The 20,270-nt window shown below is 45.9% G+C and overlaps 1 protein-coding gene across 1 annotated transcript in view; it reads left to right on the forward strand.

Annotated features, from left to right (window-relative positions):
• The first annotated feature begins 16,066 nt into the window (after positions 1 to 16,066).
• The window catches only part of LOC137205551 (ALK tyrosine kinase receptor), a 65,429-nt gene continuing 61,225 nt past the window's right edge, over positions 16,067 to 20,270 (forward strand). Inside the window, exons 1-2 of the mRNA XM_067703863.1 lie at positions 16,067 to 16,085; positions 16,191 to 16,353. Of these exons, the coding sequence (XP_067559964.1) occupies positions 16,067 to 16,085; positions 16,191 to 16,353 (182 nt within the window). The remainder of the gene's footprint in view (positions 16,086 to 16,190; positions 16,354 to 20,270) is intronic.

A 20,270-nucleotide genomic window follows, 5' to 3' on the forward strand; every position in this document is an offset into this window, starting at 1 on the left:
AACCTGGTTTGAAACAGAGTTTAGGAACCCCAGGCTGCAGCCCGACCTCCTCGATGCAGATGGGCGTGGACCTTGGGATGGAGAGGAGGCGGGCTCGAGGCCACACAGCATCCTCCGAGGGTTCAGCTCTCAGACAGTGAAGGCCTCGCCTCATGCGTCTCCTCTTTACACAACAATAATAACCACTATCACTGAGCACCGCCGTGTGCTGGGCTCTTTCACGTGCATTATCTCATTCGCTCGTACTATAATATTACCCCCCATTTACAGATGAGGAACTTGAGGCCCACAGAGAGGAAGTAACTTGCTCTAAGTTATACAAGTTGTGTAAAAGGTTAAAATCACATGCAAAGTAAAGTTTTCTAAGTCAAATAACATTTGGAAGGGCAAAGTTTCCTTCAAGAAACCTTAAAGGAATCCCACTGTTGAATCGGTCTTCTAGAGGAATCTCTCTTTGAAAAACCCTGAACTGAAAATGTCAGTTTTTGCTTAAACAGAGCACATAGGCATCTTCACTAATATTCAAAACAGCACACCAGGCGTACAATGCACCTCCGCACATGTAAGAAAGCTGATCATTGCAGCTAATTTGCGTCTCTCCGTGCACCCCAGCCTTCGTGGGTGCACATGAAAGGCACTTCTGTCGGCACCCGTTCAACTGCGGGGAGCCCCTCTTTGAGAGCTGGGCCGGCACGGGGCTGTAGATATAATCCTCGGAACCCGTTCGGGCACTGGCCGTTTCCCTGCTCAGCTGGCCTGCTGTTTAACCATGTGCTGCGCGTTTTCTCTTATCCACTGATTTTAGATTATCACCTATTTATAGCCAGAGTACTAGTGATAACGCGTGAAGCACCAGCTCTAACAAGGCTCGTGGGCCCCCAGTCACTGCGGCAGGCTCGGCGCCCTCCAATTAGGATGTCACTCTTCGTTTGGGTGCAGCTCCCTTCCCCAGGAGCTAGCGCGGCTGTGCTCCAGGGAGAGAGGTAGCTTGGAACTAATTCGTGACTCACAGTCCCTGTTACTCATGTTAACAAGTCCCTCCCAGAGCAAGAGGCTTTGCAAGCTGGCGCGCCAGTCAGCATCCCCAGGAGCTGGCCGACACCAAGACCCAGGGGCAGCTTGGTGGCCGAGGGAGAGACAGCACTTCTGCAGGGACCCGGTGATGGTGGCAGGGAGGAACTGAAGGCTGGCTAAGAAGCCATGCTCCCTGAGCAGAGCACCCACTGGCAGCAGAGCTTCACGGGTTTGCAGACGGCCCCCTTCCCTCTGCACGCCCGTCTCCAGCTATTAAGCACACTAGGTGTCTCTTATGTGATCCTTACAGACTCTCCCCACCAGTCCCCCAGGAGAGACATCACGGTCCATCTCCCAGCCCTGCCACCTGCTTAAAGCCACTCACTTCTCCTTTCTATGCCTTTGTTTCCTCACATCCAGAAAAATGGCGCTTATATTGTTAGGGCTTCCATCTCATAGGTTTGAGGAAGGGATCACATAAGTGAATTGGTGTCAAGGGCTTAGAGAGGTGCTTGACCCAACGTGAGCTACATGAGCTGTCATTATTTTCCCTATTTTAGAATTGGGAAGACAGAATCAGAAAGGTTATGCGGCTTACCTCACCAATCAGCTGCAGAGCCAGGGTTCCCACTCAAGCCGGCTCACCCCAGAGTCTTCCCGCTCTAGCCCCATGCCCACTAGGAACAATCCCAGATACCACCCAGCTGCTGACTGCGGTTAGGGAGAAGCTCTTGCTACATCCAGACTGGGTGCATCCATCTTCTCTTTCCACGAGGAGATTCAGCTCAGCGTTCAACACAGAAAACCTCATTGCTTTCTAGTTAATGTGTTCACAATTCCCTGAATCTCTCTCCTAGAAAAAAAAAAAATCACATCGAGCCAAGTTTAATTTAACAGGCCTGTGCTGGTGCCCGCTCCGTGCCCTGTCCCGTGCTGGGTGCCTTGGGGCCCGCAGCTGCAAACAAGCCAAAGCGCCCCTCATGGAAAATGTACCAGCCAGAGCGGGGCCCACATAAGCCTGACATGAAGCCACTGTTACCCCAGTACAAGGGAGTCTCTGCATCCCTTTTCAGGTGTCCAGTTCTGGTCACAGCTGGAATTAGGACAGGTGCCCCCACTCCCCGGCTCTGCCTTTATCCTGCCCTGGATGGTGATAGGGTCTCCATCCAAGACTGGTGCCTTGCAAATTATGCTGAACTGATCATTTTTGAAAAGAAATCCAGTGTCCTTTGAGAAAGCAAGGAATAAACAGTGTACTTCATAACTGCCCGACCCTGGGCCCCACTGGAAAAATAGTGCAGCAGCATCCAGCTGTGGCAGACTCAAAAACGCTTCACAAACCTCCAGCCTAATACGACGTGCTGGTTGGCATTATGGCGAAGCTGCAGACAAAATGCCTTCACACCATGCCGTGGTTCCTCTCAGTAGCAGAGAGGACCCGTTGCCTTTCTCTCTCCTGGCTGGCCTGAGAAAACATGTTGTTTTTCCCATTTGTTTTAGTGAAAGATTACATAAGTGAGAGACAGTAAATGACCTGGGAACTCTGAGCTCGGCACGCCTTGATTAAGATCGTTTAGCTCCAAGACTAACAGGACGCAAAGGCCCCTCCATCAGTGCAGGTGCGTTAAGCACTTGTTATTTGGGAAGTCCGCTTTTAATTGTTGTCCTTCTCTCAGACTTGCTTGTTCTGCCTGCATCCCCCCGGAGCCTATTCAGCTCTTTGCTTGTTAGAGCAAAGCTTCAGCGATCCTGGACAGAGAGGATTTTTAAAATTTATCTGGACCCAGAGCTGGACAGTGGAACTAGGGGGAGAAAGGCTGAAATGCTAACTCTAGATCCCAAAAGGCTGTTCCTCCCTGCTTGCCCCTATGTTGCCAAAAGGAAAAGGAGCAAGAGGTGGAATCACCTTAGCCATCACTGAGTCAGGGAGAAGAGAGAGGGCACAGGGAATAAATGGGCCCACCAACGCCCTCCACACTGGGTGCTTACCAAGAAGATGAGGCCAAAGAAACATTGGTTTCTGGGGAGGGCTTTGGGGTATACAGATAGGTATCTATTGCTTTGTATGAACTACCATAAAAATATAGTGGCTTAAAACAACACACATTTGTTATATCAGTTTCTGTGGGTCAAGAAACCAGGCACAGCTTAGCTGGGTCCTCTGCTTCATAGTTTCTCATAAGCTTGCATAAGATGTTAGCCAGGGCTGGGTCTCATCTGAAAGCTCAACTGGGGAACGAATTACTCCTAAGCTCACATGGTTGTTGGCAATTCCTGGAGAAGCTGATGATGAGAAAGAGAAAGAGAGACAGAGACAAAGAAATAGGGAGTCTACTAGCAAGATGGAAGTTACAATCTTATGTAACATAGTCATGAATATAACATCCTGTCACCTTTGTCATAGTCTGTTGGTTAGAAGCAACTCACAGGTCTCGCCCACACTCAAAGGGAAGGGATTATGCAAGCGTGTGGCTACCAGGAGGTAGAGATCACTGGGGCCACCTGACAGCCTACCTGCAGTGGCTTTTGTGTGTCAACCAGTCACCAGGAAACTTTGAGAGCTCATTGTGGATTCTGATGGGCAGAATTCCTGGCAGCAATCTCAAGCCTCTCTGTTCAACATTCCACAGACACTTAGATATTCACTAAGTACCTACTGAGTGCCAGTCCATAGCAGAATGGAAAATGGATCAACAAAGAATTCTAGAGACCGTGTTTCCAGCTGCGGGACTTCAGGAGAGTCAAACCTTCTGAGCCCCAGTTTTTTCTTTATTCATAAAGTAGTGATAATAATTACCTGCCACAGTTCTTTTTCAGAGCTGGCTATTGTAGTGAGCAAATGAGATCATTTGCTTTGAAAGGTACAAAAGAATATGCTAATATAAAATGTGTGATATTATTATTAACATTATTAAACTACATAACAGAAAAGACTAAGCCAGTTCCCTTGTCCCTCATATGTTGCCTTCTATACATTTTCAGTGTATTTATAATCCTCCTCCTCCACCTATGAGCTGTGCACTCTTTTATTTGTATGTAAGTATGTGTTCTGGGCATATTTTTCCTTAATTTTTTTAATTTAATTTTATTTTTTTTGCGGTACACGGGCCTCTCACTGCTGTGGCCTCTCCTGTTGTGGAGCACAGGCTCCGGACACGCAGGCTCAGCAGCCATGGCTCACGGGCCCAGCCGCTCTGCGGCATGTGGGATCTTCCCAGACCGGGGCACGAACCCATGTCCCCTGCATCGGCAGGCGGATCCCCAACCACTGTGCCACCAGGGAAGCCCTCCTTAATTTTTTTGCGAAAGTTTCAAGCACATTCTAGTTTTTGCCCTCTTAAAGCTAACCGTCTTAAGAAAAAAGGGGGCAGTATTTTGCATGTTGGGTCCTTTTGTTCAATCAATTCCCCCAACCCAGCTGATCATCAATTTGTAGGTGAAACCCTCAAACTCCACTTGGGGGAAATATGTGACTTGAGTAAGGACATAGAAGATTGCCCCCCAAAAGGCCCACTCATCAGTATAAATTGAAAGAGGGTTTCTAGTCTTTTAAAGCTTGCCAAGATCTCAGAAATAATGGGGACTTCAGGACTTTCTCCAGGGACAGCTTTTCAAACAAGTCCCAGGTGGTTGGATCTGAGAGGCCTGATTTGGTTTTTATAGTGAGTATTGACAGTGACTGCATAATAATGTGAGAGTATATTTTATTCTTTTCATTGTTATTTTTTATTGAGTGACTGACAGACTCAGTGACCCAGTTCTGGGATTAATGTTCACAAGTAAGGAAAATAAGGTACAGCTTGGGCTTCTTCAGCAACCCAGCTGAAAGTCAGAAAAACTCCTGGGCCTCAGAAGAGCTCCCTGAAAAAAAGGAGTATTTCTTTTCCTTCACCCAGATTTATGACTTGGAGCCTACTAACTGGTCCATTCAGTCTAACAGCTGATCGGCTCCCTCAACCGTGGGGCCGGTGGCGTGTCCACACTGATAAGGAGCAGGACTCGACTGTTTCCTTAGAGACATGCAGGGCTCCCTGCCTCTCAGTTATGTGGGTGTGGGTGTGCGAGCGTGAATGTGTGCTGGTGTGTGTGCGAGTGTGCAAAGGTGTGTGCCGGCTCCTTGGGAGCCTACCCCCTCTCTGCTGTGCAGTCATGAGTAAGACAAAATTTGCCTTTCGACACATCCATTTGTACCATCAGAACGCCTCCGGTCCACTCCATCCTATGATGTTCTAACCCTAATACAAGAACTCCAAAGGGTCAAAGATGCTTCCTTTGAAGCATGCACAGTACCCGCAGCATGTGTGAGCTCCCCCTTCTAACCCCTCAGGTGGGTTTGGCGGCTGGCGTTTGGCCTACTCTCTTTTTTCTATTTTTTTTTCTTGGTTTTGTTTTTGTTTTTCATTTAACGAAGGTTTATTAACTATCTTCTGTGCGACTAGCACTGTTTTAGGTCCTGGAGACAAACAGTGAACAAAATCGGCTAAGCTTCACTCTTGTAAAGTTTGCACACTAGAGGGAAAAACAGGAAACAAACAAGTGTACAGATGATATAGTTTCAGATGGTGATGTGTTGTGAAGAAAATAAAGCAAGTTAAGGGGACAGAGATGACAGTGGCAGAGCATGTGTGCTATAACGATGGGTGTTAAGGGAGAGAACTCAAGGTTTCGTCAGGTGTGCCTCAGAGCAGAACCGGGATAATACTATTTGTTACTATCGTCAAGACCCCACTTTTTACTCCTGGGCTGGCGTGGCCTGGGGAACCTCTGAGGCCCCTCTACAACGTAACTACTGCTCTCATAAACTCTAGAGGCCTTGACCATGAAGTGTGCAGACACAGAGCAGAGTGTGGCAGAGAAGGGGGAGCACCCCTGGGCTGAGCAGGCTGGGCCGGGGGAGTGACCCAGACACCTGCTCTCCTCCAAGGAAGGCAGGCTGAAGGCCACACACAGTTTCTAAAGAAGCATTGGAAACCGGGTCCCAATCCGGCCTGGCATTGCTGTTGGAGCGAGAGCCGCAGTAGTGTTTTCTTTGCCAGTTGGGAGGAGATCTGTATTCTAGGAAGGCTCCATCCACATTATGTCTGATCCAGCCAATGTCCAGCAGCCCAAGGACGTGTCCAGTCCAATAACAAAGATTACTGTTTAGATGACTGCTGATGTTGGTTCGGGGGCCCTATACATGACTAGTCTCATTAGTTCAATGCCTGATGGTGTCAAGACTCACATCTCTGTGATCTTTTTTTTTTTTTTGCGGTACACGGGCCTCTCACTGTTGCGGCCTCTCCCGTTGCGGAGCACAGGCTCCGGACGCGCAGGCTCAGCAGCCATGGCTCACGGGCCTAGCTGCTCTGCAGCATGTGGGATCTTCCCGGACCGGGGCACGAACCCGTGTCCCCTGCATCGGCAGGCGGACTCTCAACCACTGCGCCACCAGGGAAGCCCCTCTCTGTGATCTTTTTGGCCTTTTCCTCATGCTTGTTGCCTCATGGCCACTGCATCTCCAGGTACCATGACTGCCCTCAAGCGGGAATAAGAGAGACTTGCCTCTTCCCTTCTCTTCTCTAGTATAACATAGTTTGTCTTCTGTCTTTCGTCCACCATTTGGTCCTACTTGCTCCCCCACGACTTCCCTTTCTGCCCTGGACATTTGGATTCCCCCCTTTTCACGTGTCCCTGTTCTCCAATTCATCTTAGAAGGTCCGGGACCCTGACCCAGGAGTCAGGACATTTGTTCTTCTAGCTCCTAAGCACTTGGTCACTTGGGCTGCCTGCACCTCCATCTGTCAGAGGTGTTACAGTCCCAAGGCCTTGTAAGGATTTCACCCTTCATGATTTAGAACCAAACAATAAGCAAGAACTAGTAACAATAAAGCAGTGAGGGGTGCTGGCCTCCCACACTGTTGCCTCTCTCCCAGGAGCCAGTGGACCTTACAACAGGAGGTACCAGACCAGGGTTTTCTCTCCCAGGTCTGTGGACAAGAGCAGATGAGGGCAGAAATCAATGACCCTTCAGGCCTGAGTGTGGCAAGGCTGGTATTTGAACCACTGCTACTTCCCACTTAAGCCTCAGAACCAAATCCATTACGTGCGACCCCCAGCTGGGTGAGTCTGCAGCACCCGTCTCAATGTCAAATACTTTATTAACACAACTCTGGCCTGAAGCCAACTTGGGAATAATCAAATTAGCCCTGAGGCCTCCCTTAACTTAATTTTTACAGCTCTGCTTTCAGGATAGTGTCTTTCCTGTGACCTTTCCGCTCTCACGTGTTACTCACTTTCCCTCAGGGAGAAGGGGGTGGCTGAGAACACAACACAGACGCCATCACAGGAGCCATTAAAAACTGCCTCAGATTGCCAGGCGTCAGAGCTGTTTAGGGTAATCCAGTCCTGAAAGCAGCTTTTATCTCAACAGCCCAGATTTGCTGCCCTATTGATGGGGGGCCGGCTTGTTCAGAGGTTCCTCTTCGCGAAAGGATGTCTGCCTCCCAGCAGAGAGGGATGTGGGCCTCTGGTCTTTGTTCCCCAGGAGACCTCGTCTTTTACAGGCATCCTGCCCATCTAGAGGAACTGCGTGAGGGTCTAGGGAGACAAAGATGTAAAAGTGAAGAAGAGATTATGTGTGTGAGCACGTCTAGTACAAAAGACAGAGCTGGTATTACAATTACTGTTGTTACCCCCTCCTAACTTCTCATCATCAAAATAGAACAAGAGAGAAATGACCAGAAAGCTACGCATGAGTAAACGAGGGGTGTGTGTGTGTGTGTGTGTGTGTGTGTGTGTGTGTGTGTGTGTAGATGCAAACAAATTCAGTCTGAGAAACAAAGTAGAACAACAAGGAAAATTCATCAACTGAAAACTGTTGTAGAAAGAGTAAATGTGATGTTCCCCTTCTCACTTAGTCTCTGTAACCACAGGCCATTTCTTTAACTTTTCTACATGGTTGCCTATCTTATGAGATAAACGTAACAGTTCTTCCCCCTTCCCTATCTACTGACCTAACATGGTTTTAAGAAACTAAACTAACTGGAGGATGGAGGTGCCCCATCCGTGTACTGTAATTAAGTACATTGAAACTGAGGGACTAAAGATTCCCAGTCTTGTTGGTTCAGAATCACAGCAGCATTCTTTTATCTGAGGATAGAAGATACTTCTAGTACCTTCCACCATCCACCAAATATAAGTACCAAAATATAAATACATTCCAAAACTCTGAAGTAAAGGTTTTTTTGTAGCTAGCTGCCCCTCAGTCTGATGCACAGAGAGGTATAGGGCCCTTCTCATGCCCTCACCCAACATTAGGTACCAAATAAGGTTAATCAGAGAACATCCTGAACCACTGAGAAAGCATACCCGACAGTAGAGAGAGAGGACAGTGAGTTAATATAAAATATTTATATCTGCAGCCATTTAGTAAAGGGTCAAATAGCCCTAAACAACTTAAGTCCAAGTGGCACTATCAAGAGGAAGTTAAATTATACTTAGTGGGCTGTATCCAAAAAAAGGGCAGAATATGATGTAACAGCAAGTTCTAGGCCATGGTCAGTGGGGATGTCCCTGAGGTGAAGTCTGAAAAACCCTGCAGTCTCAGGCGTAGAAGTACAGGTGAGGAGCCTGACCAGAGAGATGGTATAAAGGAGCTAATCGTAGCAGATGATGTCAAGTGATTCCTAAATTTTAAAAAATTGTAAGGATTCTGGAAAGACGGCAGTGATGCCAGTAACAGCATAGTTTTTTTGTTTTTGTTTTTTTATCTCTCTAAATCCCTATGCAAAAATCAAGGAAACGTGTATCAAAACTGAAAACCCATGTATATTTACAAAAAAAATTTTTTTGCAAATATATTCCCCTCCAACCCCAAAATACAAGTGAGTGAAGACAGCACCAACAACCATAAGACCTGCATAGTATCAGCATCTGAACAAGGGGAAGAGAAGAAAGGCTATCTTACAAACCTGAGAACAGGAGAACCCCCAAATAGCTGACAGGTATTTGCTAGAAATGACAGACAATCTGAAAATAGCTACTGAAACTAGGAGAGTTCTTCCCCAACCCAGTGGTGTGTGAGAGCAAGGGGCCTTTGGCAAGATCTGAAGGAGCTAGAAGAGTCTGGCCACTGAGCATCCTTTCCGGGAAACGACCCACACTGAGAAGAACTTTCTAGGACTGGAATCAATATTGACTAGGATAGGGATAATAGGGACCACAAAAAGAGAAGATATCCAGATTCAAGTGGGGGAAAGAAATAGAGCCAGAAACGTCGGAAAGCAAACTGCCAGTTTTTAACACTATATGAAAATTAAAAAAGAGTAAAGGGAGCTGTGTAAAGTTAGAAAAGTTCCTGGATCCTAAAAGTTCTAGCAAATTAATTTTATGTTAGAATGCATAAGTATCAAGATCGAACCCCATCCAAATTACAATAAGAATTTTAAAAGAGCAGAGAGGACAGAATAACATCCCTACAGAAAAATGAAAGCATACCAGAAAGACAGGCCCACAGAGGAGATGACAATTGTAAGCTATTTCAAAATGAGTTAACAGACAAGAAAACAATGAAAATAACATAAATCATTATTATAAAAATCAGAAGCTAGATGGTAGAACTCTCTAAAGAATTTGAAATAAAAGGAAAAAATAATTTCAGAAATGAAGACTAAATTAGAAGGTGTGCAAAGGCAAATAAACATAACAGTTAATGCCTTATGAGAAATAGAAGGTGAAAAGAGAAACTTTTTTAAAATCAAAAAGATGATACACATCAAAGAGAGGCAAAGAAGATCGAACACACAGATAACAAGAGTGCCTGAACAAAGAAAACCAAAGAAGGGAGACAAAACAAATGTTTAAAGCTATAATTCAAGAAAAATGTTCTTATTGAAACTACTTATTAAAAGAGCGTATCTGTATATCTGAGAATACTGACTCATATTGAGCAATACCAAAGTATCAGTATATTATAGTAGAATTGCTGTACCTTAAGGGAAAAAAAAATACTGTGGGCACCTAAGCAAAAACAGCTAATGATTTATTAGAGAATGAAATTTGGGTTATCATCAGAGTGTTTGACAGCAATACTTTATACCAGAAGAAAATGGAGTAATATATTTAATATACTCAAAAGGAAAAAATATTATCAACATTCAAGAATTCAAGGAATATTGCTCCTATGAGCCCCTCCTAAGGAATCTACTTGAAAACAAACTTCGAACAACCAAAGTGACTAGAGATATATCAACGTGATTGATATGGGCATTAAGTATACACTAGTTACAGACTAACTAAAGGTTAAAGAGGAAAGAGTAGTATATGTAATGGCAATGTGCCCGAACAATGTAGATAATGTTCAACTTGAAGAAATTTTAGGAGAATAGAGAGCACATATACCAAAAAAAATGTTTTTACAGATCTCAGTTTTTCTATTGATTATGGTATAGTAGTAGTATTGTTACTCTGATACTATTGTGTGTATAATGGAGGATAAAGTAAATGAGTAATTATAGAATATTCTAATTCCATTATCACCTTTGTTCTTGAAAACCAAGACTCTCAGTGTGGAAAAAGAAATACAGATGTAATATAGAAGAGGATAAATTAAAAACCCTGTAGTCCTGAATTTGATTTGGAACTGTCAGTGTGACCTCATGGGTATTTTGTCATATAAATGTGTGTGTGTGTGTGTGCGTATTTATACTGATATACATATGTATACAACATGTATATTTCCTAGCTCTGTCCACTAAAGAAGCCTAGAAACAATCATCAACCCGGTAGCAATAAGTGTCTATAGCACCCAGATTTTATACTTAAAAAACCTTTTTTCACTAAAAGAAACCAAAGCTTTTGAAAAAATGGCTGAGCCCAGGTCGGGGGAAGGAACATTTCATCATACCAGATAGCAAGGAAGTAAAAGAACTCAGGAAGCTACCACTGACCAAAAATGTGACAATTTGAGCTTCTAAGGAATAATAATTATGATTAATTAAAACTCAAAATATGTTTAAATTCATGTATTCATAATGATATGCAAACGACTAATTAGTCAACTTCAGAGGATGATAGAGGACCAATTCATTACCTTGAACACTGAAAATAAGGAGAAAGAATTGAGCATTTATCCTGCCTTTCCTATATGAACTATACCACTGGGTAACAACATGGTAGGTGAGAGGAAGCATCTCTTTATAAATATATGTCAACTAATAAATAAGGAAAAAAGTATATAATTTGAATATCATTATTTTGCAACTCCCAATAAATAAACGAACCTAGGCATTAAGCTTCAACAACTGTTAACATCAAAAAAAGACAGCAATAATCAGACATTGATCTTGTATCTAGAAGGGGATGCTACTCCATTGTTTAAAGAGTTGAAATGTTTTAACCTCACAATGGCAACGATATGTATATTGCTTTCATTTTGCCCTAATAAGGAGAACAACTTATTAATTTTCACCATGTACTCACAAGAAGGGCTACTTTCTCCAATTTATAGTAAAGAATAGTGTCATATACATTTATGGATGGTGAATAATTATATTTACTTGGATTTTTGGTCATTATTTTGCTTAACAAGATCTACAGTGGCCATCAAAATGGTTCAATACGCCACAGCTCCCATGAAGTTCAGCTCAGTCAACAGATATGGATAAAATTGAGCTCCGTGGATCAGAATAAAAATGGTATATAAGATCCACAAGAGCCATTGAGCACCCTTCTGTGGCACAACCATGTAGGCCTTTGATGTGAGGCAGATCCTTATTATTGTGATTAGTAATGATAGTTGAGAACTTATTTTCCTTTGTATCACGTTTTATTTCTTTGCATTCAATCGAGCAGATGAGATGGCTTAGCAACAGTAATAAAACCAGCACGATCACTACCTAGCCTATTTTTTTAACATTGTGCTGTGTATTGCTAATTGATTTGTTTCTTCTTGGAGGGGGCTGCAATATACTTAAAATGAAACCCAGTGCTTAATGGATTTTTCTTTCCTCAGCTGTCTATAACCAATCAGTATTTTGATGTTTGTGGGTTCTTTATACAATATAGCTGTGAGTATTAAACTAGGTTTCCAGTGGGTGGTATAATTAAGAACAAGATAAAGCAGTTCTTGTCTTTTCTCTCTCATAAATGAGTTTTAATACAATGGTTTTTTTTTGTTTGTTTTTTAAGTAAGAGAAGAGGAAAGAGCCGGGTTTCCTCCCTCACCTGCTCCCAATCCAGGCTCCTCCTTGGGGGCCATTTAATCCTCCTACACAGAGCCTCAGGGATCAGTGTAGACTCTCAGCTGGGGAAATGTGAGGACCCTTGAACTCTCAGATTGGCAACTTGGCGTCAAGCTCACCTCACTGCTGGTCTCACTGTGACCTTGATCTTCTCTTTAAAAACCAAGATTTTCCCTTGTTGCTTATTACCCAGTCCCTCTCATATGTCTGCTTGCTGATCTTGTAAACATTCCAGTTACCAGATTCCCTTTTGACACCCCCTGGCTCCCCATGGCCTCTCGGGGGGCCAGAGTCCTGACACTGAGCACCTGTTTTCCCTGGTTTGCGCCCATGACCCCCTAAAGTGCACCCTCTGCTAGGCTAAGCTACTGTGGGACTTTCTGAGGCTGAGGGTCTACCTACCACATACCCTGACCAGACTCCTCTCCCCTCATGGTGGCCTGCCTACTCTCCGGTCCTGAGCAAACTTGGTCGGATTTAACTGAGCTCTGGGCTCATAGATTTAAAAAAAGGGGGGGGGGGGGGGAACAGACTTGCAGAAAGGTTCCATGAGGATTTCATGGTGACTGTAGCACCTTTTCAAGTCTTGAACTTAAACTCGGAAGATCTATGTTTAACTCCTAGCTTGACTGATTATCCACTCTGTTTACAGCAGGCTGGCTCTCCTGGAAAAGTTGTCATATAATGCAAATATTGTCCTCCCTCCACCGTGGCCCCAACCTAGTATCTACTAATCTGAATCTTCAGGGCCCTGGAATCTGTATTTTTAAAGGTCCTTAGGTGGTTTGGGAACCACTGAATTCAGATATCTCCAAGGTCCCATCTTGCTGTGGCATTCTGTGATGTCTGTGAGATTCCAAACAGAATGAGCAAAGAGAACCGACAGGATGAAGCTTTAGTAAGACAAGCCCACACACATCAGAAGCAGGACAGCCCTTCACAATGGGCAATAAACTCGGAGAATCCATACCCCCAAGAAGTGCTGCTGGTGGGACGCAGAGATTAATTCCAAACAACTTTGGGCAGATTTACGAGAGTCAGAGCCATCCAAGGGAGCAGGGAGGACCACCACGCCTCGAAGGCTGTGGGAGCAACAGAATTCCAGCTGGGTGAATCATGGGTTTGACCTGGGATGGCAAATCCTCTATTCCCATGGGATCTACTTTAGAAAGGATTCCCGCTCTGGACCTCTCCATCAGCAGTTGCTGGAAATGAAAACAGAATTTTGTGCATAGAAACCACCTGAGACTAATATATGTCCACTGAGTTGGGAAAATATTGAGAAACAGCCCTTAGAGTCCCTTCTTTATGGACTGGGGAACATAAATCTTGAGATTGGGTGTCTCTGCTTCCTTACAGTCAAAAACTGAGCAGGAAGTTACACACTTTTTAAACTATATTCACTATGCGTCTCTAATGCATAATGTTGTTCTAAGCACTTTGCTTAGGTCATCATTGAATACTCCACAGCATGTCTAAGTACTAGGTGTTATTACCTCCACTTGTTCAGATTAAGAAATTGAGGCTCAGAGAGGACGTAGAGTTTACCCCAGTTCTCATACCTCATCAGAGGTAAAATCCAATGAGAAAATTTGCCCCATCTGCATCCAAAGCCCATTCCCCTCTTCCTACCCCGTCAGATGCCCAACTTGGCCAAGAAGTAGAAGCCCACCCTCTCTGGGAACATCTCAGAACCTTCAGAGCAATGTTAAGCGAGGCAGAAGAGGGTCCTGCTGAAGGACGTGCTCCAGTAGGGTGCCGAGCCCACGGCTTCCTTGAACTGTCTTCCTCAGCACACTCTTCAGGGGGAAAAAAATACATATTTATATTTATGTCTAAATTCTTTAATTTCCAGGACTGAACTAACTAAGTGAACCATCATGCTTCTGCCCCAGATTGATAAGGCTGCCCCCAAACCCAGGCTGCTCGCTATAGGCACAGACTGAACCTGCAGAATAGGCTTCAGGGAGCTAGAGACCACGGGGAGGAGTGTACTTTTTAACTTCTTTTCTGAGCTGTTCTTTTTTCCCTGCTCCTATCGTCATCCCCAACTCACCGAGTTTAAATTCCTAGGTGCTGTTGGCGGAGGGATCCCTATACACAGAAACCCTGTCCGCGTTTCCCATTGTCAGGAACAGCACCGGCCTTGGGTGCAGGCAGGTGTCAGCGACACAGCTCACATTTTTAGAGTTTTGGACTTTACAGTGACCTTTCATACCCCTCGCTTTCTTTAATCCTCATGGCAACCCAGCCCCTTTCACAGACAATGGAACATGATCGAGGTCCCATAATCAACAATGATGAGGCTGCTCGCAAACTCGGATGTTCGTGCTGATTTCAAAGCCTGAATCCTTTCCGCTTCTCCCCTCTGGCACAGCCCACACACGTGATTTGAACACTGGAGAGGGTGAAAGGACATCTGGCCAAGACAGCTCTGCTGAAATGCCTCCAGTAAAGAGTTAGTCCTTTGAATGAACAGGTTACCCCTTATAATACAAATAGATGAGAAAATTAACAATCAGCCATCCACACCAAAGATGAATGGATTCGTCACCTTCTTGCCCTTGAAACAACCTTCAGAAACCAGATAGAAACCAACATCTTCATTCGAAAAAATGAAGCCAAGAAAGGTATTGAGTGCTCAGTATTGAGTAGCTGTATGCATGAGAACCCCAACGAGAGCTGAGGTCTCCCGACCTCAGCTCTGGGGCAGTGTCACAAAAGCCCACCACAGCCAGCCCGGTTTTCAGATTATCAAGACTGCCCAGTGTAATCTCAATCTGATTGCTAATAATTAGCAACCCAAATTAACCTTTCATTTTTGCATCAAGTTAGCTGAAAGTCATCAAAAGAATTTTATGCTTCAGCAAACAAAACTATATACACCCAAATTAATTTTTTCATAATTTTCTGTAGGTGGAGTTCGACTTAATCACTTTAAAGGGAAATAATTTCTTCAATCTTATAATGAGATTTTTGTATTTTAAGTAAAAGTAATTTATCAAGAGCACATTTTTTTGGAAGTTTTTATAGGTTGTAATCATGTTAAAATTCCTGCCAGGATGAAATCTGACAATTCCCCAAGGTCTAGCCAGGCTCAAAGATAGAAAGTTTGGAAGGAATGGCCCAGTGGCAGTGGAGGGGTGGGGATGTGCTGGGTGTTCCTGAGGCACCCCCAGAAGGCCACCTAAGAGCATTGGGTGCTCCGGGTGAGGACAGAGCACCAGGAAGCGGTGAGGGGCTTGGAAAAGAACGTGCACCAAAGGCAGATGTGACCTGTTTCCCATTTTTTACACTCTGTTACATAGAGAGCCTGAGAGCTGCTTCTAATGCATTTCCAAACCCAACCAATGTGGGGGAGGAGGGCATGGAGCTGACTCTGTGTCCACTTTACTCTTCTGATCTTCTCCAAGCTAAGAAGATCCTATATGCAGATATCAAACTTTCGGAAGCGGGTTAGATCCAGTCACAATAGCACAGATTGAGCACCTGTTCTTTGCCCAGCACTGTGCTGGACTCATTGAGAAACCAGGAGAGGACCTGGCCACCGCCCGCCTGTCTCACCTGAGAGGGGTCTTCTCTCCCTCCTCAGAACCTTCACAGTGCAATGTTAGCCAGACCCTCTTGAGGCTCTTTTTCTGTTACTGTCCTGTCTTGTTGCATCCCTTTGGGTCTCCCTTTAGTAGACTGTAAGCTTCTTTAGGCCAGGGTCCAAGTCTGCTCCATTTGTGTCTCTCCCTTAGTATCTATCTGGTCCAGGGCCTGGCACACAGTAGATCTTCAACAGAAGTTTCCAGTTCAAATGACTGATTAGTGTTCCTTGCCCCGACATGGGTACCATCTTGGAATGTGGGTTTGGCCTCATGGAGCGGACAGCTCAGAGGCAGCAGAGGGAGGCCCACGGAGGAGGGAGGGCCAGGCCAAGTGAGTGATCGCCTTTCCTCTTGTGTGCAGTTCACTGGCTGTTCACCACATGCGGGGCCAGTGGGCCCCACGGCCCGACGCAGGCCCAGTGCAACAATGCCTACCGGAACTCCAACCTGAGCGTGGTGGTGGGGAGCGAGGGCCCCCTGAAGGGCATCCAGACCTGGAAGGTGCCAGCCACCGACACCTACAGGTGGGTATGGGGGAGGGGGAGGGCAAGGGGCAGATCCACCCTCCCGAAGAGGACTGGGGTCCTGCCGTTGGGTGCATGCCTGCTGTCCTGGGGTGCCCGGGCAGGCCAAGGCTCCGAGGCCACAGACTCTGGCCCACATTGGAGTGTAAGGGCTGGAGCTGGGGAGATTTGGGATAATGGAGTATGGCAAGAAAGGAAGCTGTGTCCTCTGTCCTCAAGGAGCCCAGACTCATGTGTGGAGATGGTATGCATGCGCGCACCAGCTTCAGAACATTCTCTAGCTTTATTAATAACTGTAATTATAGTGAGCTGTTCTTTGAACTTCATGCTGTTCAGATAAGGCAATGAATGTCAAAATGTTTGGGAGACAAAAGTGTGATACACGTGCAAGATGATTTCTTATGCTTGACCCTCCTTTCCTGGGCCTTCACTGTGTGCAAGTGAAGCAACTATTCTGGAACTCCTATCCCAGGCCCAACCCCACAGTGTTCCACCAGAGCCAGGCCAGGCTGGAGGGAGGCCCGACTCCAACGGGCACTCAGCTAAGCGAAGCTAATGGCAAGGCCTAGACCAGTGGCTCCTAACCTTGAGCGGGCATTGGAATGACAGGAAGGCCAGTTAAAACAGAGATTGCTGGTTCCACTCGCGGAGTGTATGATTTTATAGGTCTGGACTGGGGTCCAAGAATATGAATTTCTTTTTTTCATGCTAAACATTTTTACATTAATGAAGCAAATATGACAAAACACTGACATTTATTGGATGCAGGTTGAGGAGGGAGACACCAGTGGTACTCACTGTACTCATGGTATCCATCCATATTCATTCATTCACCGAGAATCTGAATTTCTAGCAAGTTCCCCGATGACGCCAATGCAGCCGCGGGGTTAACCACAGCACATGCTGTCATCCTCGCTCAGCTTGATGCCGTGGGCAAGGCCAGTGCCTCAGTCCTCATTTTACAGTTGAGAAAACGGAGGCTCAGAGCGTCAGGAGCTTCCCACGGCCACGTGGTCAAGAAATGGCCTCCAAGCCCAGACTTCGGAGGAGCAGCTCTGCAGAGGTTCCTCCCACTGCACACGGCTGGGCTGTGTAAACAGGAAGCATCGTAATTTTGCTGTCATTTGTGCAGATGCCCCCTAGAGGCTGAACACAGTGGGAAGTGAGCTGCTTCCCCTCCCGCGGCCCCCAACCCCCCGACACATCCTCAGCCCCCTGGGAAGGAAAGGGGCTTCTCACGTTGCCCTGTTTTCCGCACATTCCCACCCCTGGGACTTCAGTGTAAATGCGTTCCGGGGAAAGCCCTGAGTGCTTTTTAAATGACATTCTGGGCAGGAATGCAATAACAAGGCTTGACTGCAATCAGATTAGCTGCTCCAGGTCCCACACATCCCTAGTAAATGGCCAAAGACCTCCGGCTACCCTTGGCCACGCCATACTGAGCAGGCCGGGCCTCCCCTTCCGACCTGGCTGAATTTCCAGGGGTCATCCACTGTCCTAGAGAGAAGGGGATGCATATCTGTTGAGGACCCACTAGGTATTCCTCCTCCTTTTCACAATGAGGTAGATGTTATTACTATTGTTTTTATCCATATTCCCTTGATTCCGTATGAAGAAACGTGTCAGGAAGCTTAGCAATAGATCTAAGGCCACTCAGTCAGTGACAAAGCTGGAATTTGAACCCAGGACCCTCAGTCTCAAAGTCTGTTGGTTCTTTCCATTAAAACTCCCACTCAGGAAACAGGAAATGGAAGGGGGCATAGGAATCATGCAGCACCCACCTCCAGGAAGCCTCCAGAAGTGAGAGCCTGGGAGGGGAGGCCCCACCGCTTGAAGGGATAGTGGCCAGCCCAGCCCTTGGTGCAGATCCCCACACACAAAAAGCAATGTGAAGAAGAAAGCAGAGGAGCTGTAAGGCAGACAGAGACCTCAACACTTACCCCCAGCAAAACCCATTGTCCCATCCCTGCCCAGGGCAACTCCCAGGCTAGACTGGCTCGAAGTCCTCTGCGACTTATGGAGGTCCTCTTGAGCTGCGTTCCTCCTGAGATAGTGTGAATCAGACCCACTTCCAAACTCGGGCGGGTTATTTAATCTCTTGAGACTCTGTTTCCCCACCTGTAAAAGGCGAAGGTTGGGGGTTGCTAACACCTGCCCAGCTGGTTGCAAAGATCACGTACAAGTGCCTCGCACATGCCCTGCATGTGGCAGGTGCTCCCCAGCCCAGGTGACGGCAGCGAAATCCCCTGGAGTGGTGTCAGGCGGTGGCCAGACAGCATTTCCAGGAACAGCCGTAGTTCCTGACTTCTCTGCTTCCAAGGACTTTTTTCTGACTTCTTCAGATAGGCCCTGCCTTTTGAAAGGTTTTGCCTGCCAAACTACACTTATTAAGTAATAATTCATTTTCCTATTTTTTATTAATCACAGCCACATCTAAGTCTAGCGAGGTTTCTGATCTGTGTAAATTGCCACGGTATAACCACCCGTGTTGCTACAAGCCCAGCCCAAATCAGAGAACAGTTTCCGTTTCTCTCTTTGGAATATTGAGACTAGCTCCCAGCCCCCAGCACTGCCCGCTGAACACTCCGAAACACGCGCAGGAGCCGTTTCTCTGTTGAAGCAGGACACTTCGAAGTACCCACATTTGTAAAGGGGACTCTTCTGATCGGGACTTTTTTGAACTGGCCTGAGAAGCACCATATCAAAATGGAAGAATCAAAGCCAAACAATGTTGCCTTTGGGTTTTTGTTGTTGCTGTTGACTCCTTGTTTTTTAACCCAACGAAGACTTACAGATATTCCTGACCCTCACCTCATCCTTGACCCTGGATGAGGCTTGAGACTTGGACAATAATGTCTGCTGGTCACATAACATCGCATCAAAGAAGCAGACCATTTAATGATTTGCTATACAGACCACATCGAAATGTCCCCAAGTCAGAATATCCAGGTTGAGAAGTCAGGTGCCCTTTTTCTGGAAGATATTTTCTCCGTATTAACTAATTCTTATTTAGTAAGTGCAGTTCGTCTAGTGAGACAACCGTAGGACACACAGGAGGATGGATGTAAAAGGTTCTTGAGAACAGAAAGGTTGGAATCATTCCTTAGGGAGTCCATCTATTCCTGGAAGAGTGTGGCGCTCAGCTAGTTCTGCCTGGCTGCAGCTTGAGGCCTGGCACGATTATTGCTACAGTCAAGCTCTCTACCTACTGATCAGAGAGGTGAGGGAAAGCGAGCTATACTTATCAAGCACCCACTGTGTGCCACAGTGAGACGTCATTGCCTGGGGCTTGCTCAGGGATTCATACAGGTAAAAAAAAATAGAAAGAAAGAAAGAAAAAGAATCTTTTTTAAATTAATTTTTATTGGAGTATAGTTGATTTACAATGTTGCGTTAGTTTCTGCTGTACAGCAGAGTGAATCCGTTATACGTATACATATATCCGCTCTTTGTTAGATTCTTTTTCCATATAGGTCATTACGGACTACTGAGTAGAGTTCCCTGTGCTATACAGGAAGTTCTTATTAGTCATCTATTTTATATATAGTAATGAAAACACCTCCACTCTTAATTAACTGGTCATTTACCCGGTGTTCCTCTCCCATCTTCTACACCTTTGTCTGCTACCACGAAGAGGGAGAGGAAGGACAGGCCAGGAAGGAGACAGGTGGGATGTGCCAGGCTACGTTGGGACTTTAGGGGCAAAACTTAAATCCCCATCTCCTCCCCACACACGCACACACTGCTTTCCTGCCCTGGGCTTCCCCTTCCCCTGGATTTGCCACTTCCTCTGTCAGAACAGGACAGGTGTCCATACCTGCTCCCCTCCTGCTTTGCACATCTCAGCGGACAATGTTAAGCACCTGTTAGGACACTATGCCTATATAAAGAGGTGCAAGATCCAGCTTCTGCCCAAG

This window comes from Pseudorca crassidens, chromosome 14, assembly GCF_039906515.1.
Source record: "Pseudorca crassidens isolate mPseCra1 chromosome 14, mPseCra1.hap1, whole genome shotgun sequence".
NCBI classification, from domain to species: Eukaryota; Metazoa; Chordata; class Mammalia; order Artiodactyla; family Delphinidae; genus Pseudorca; species Pseudorca crassidens.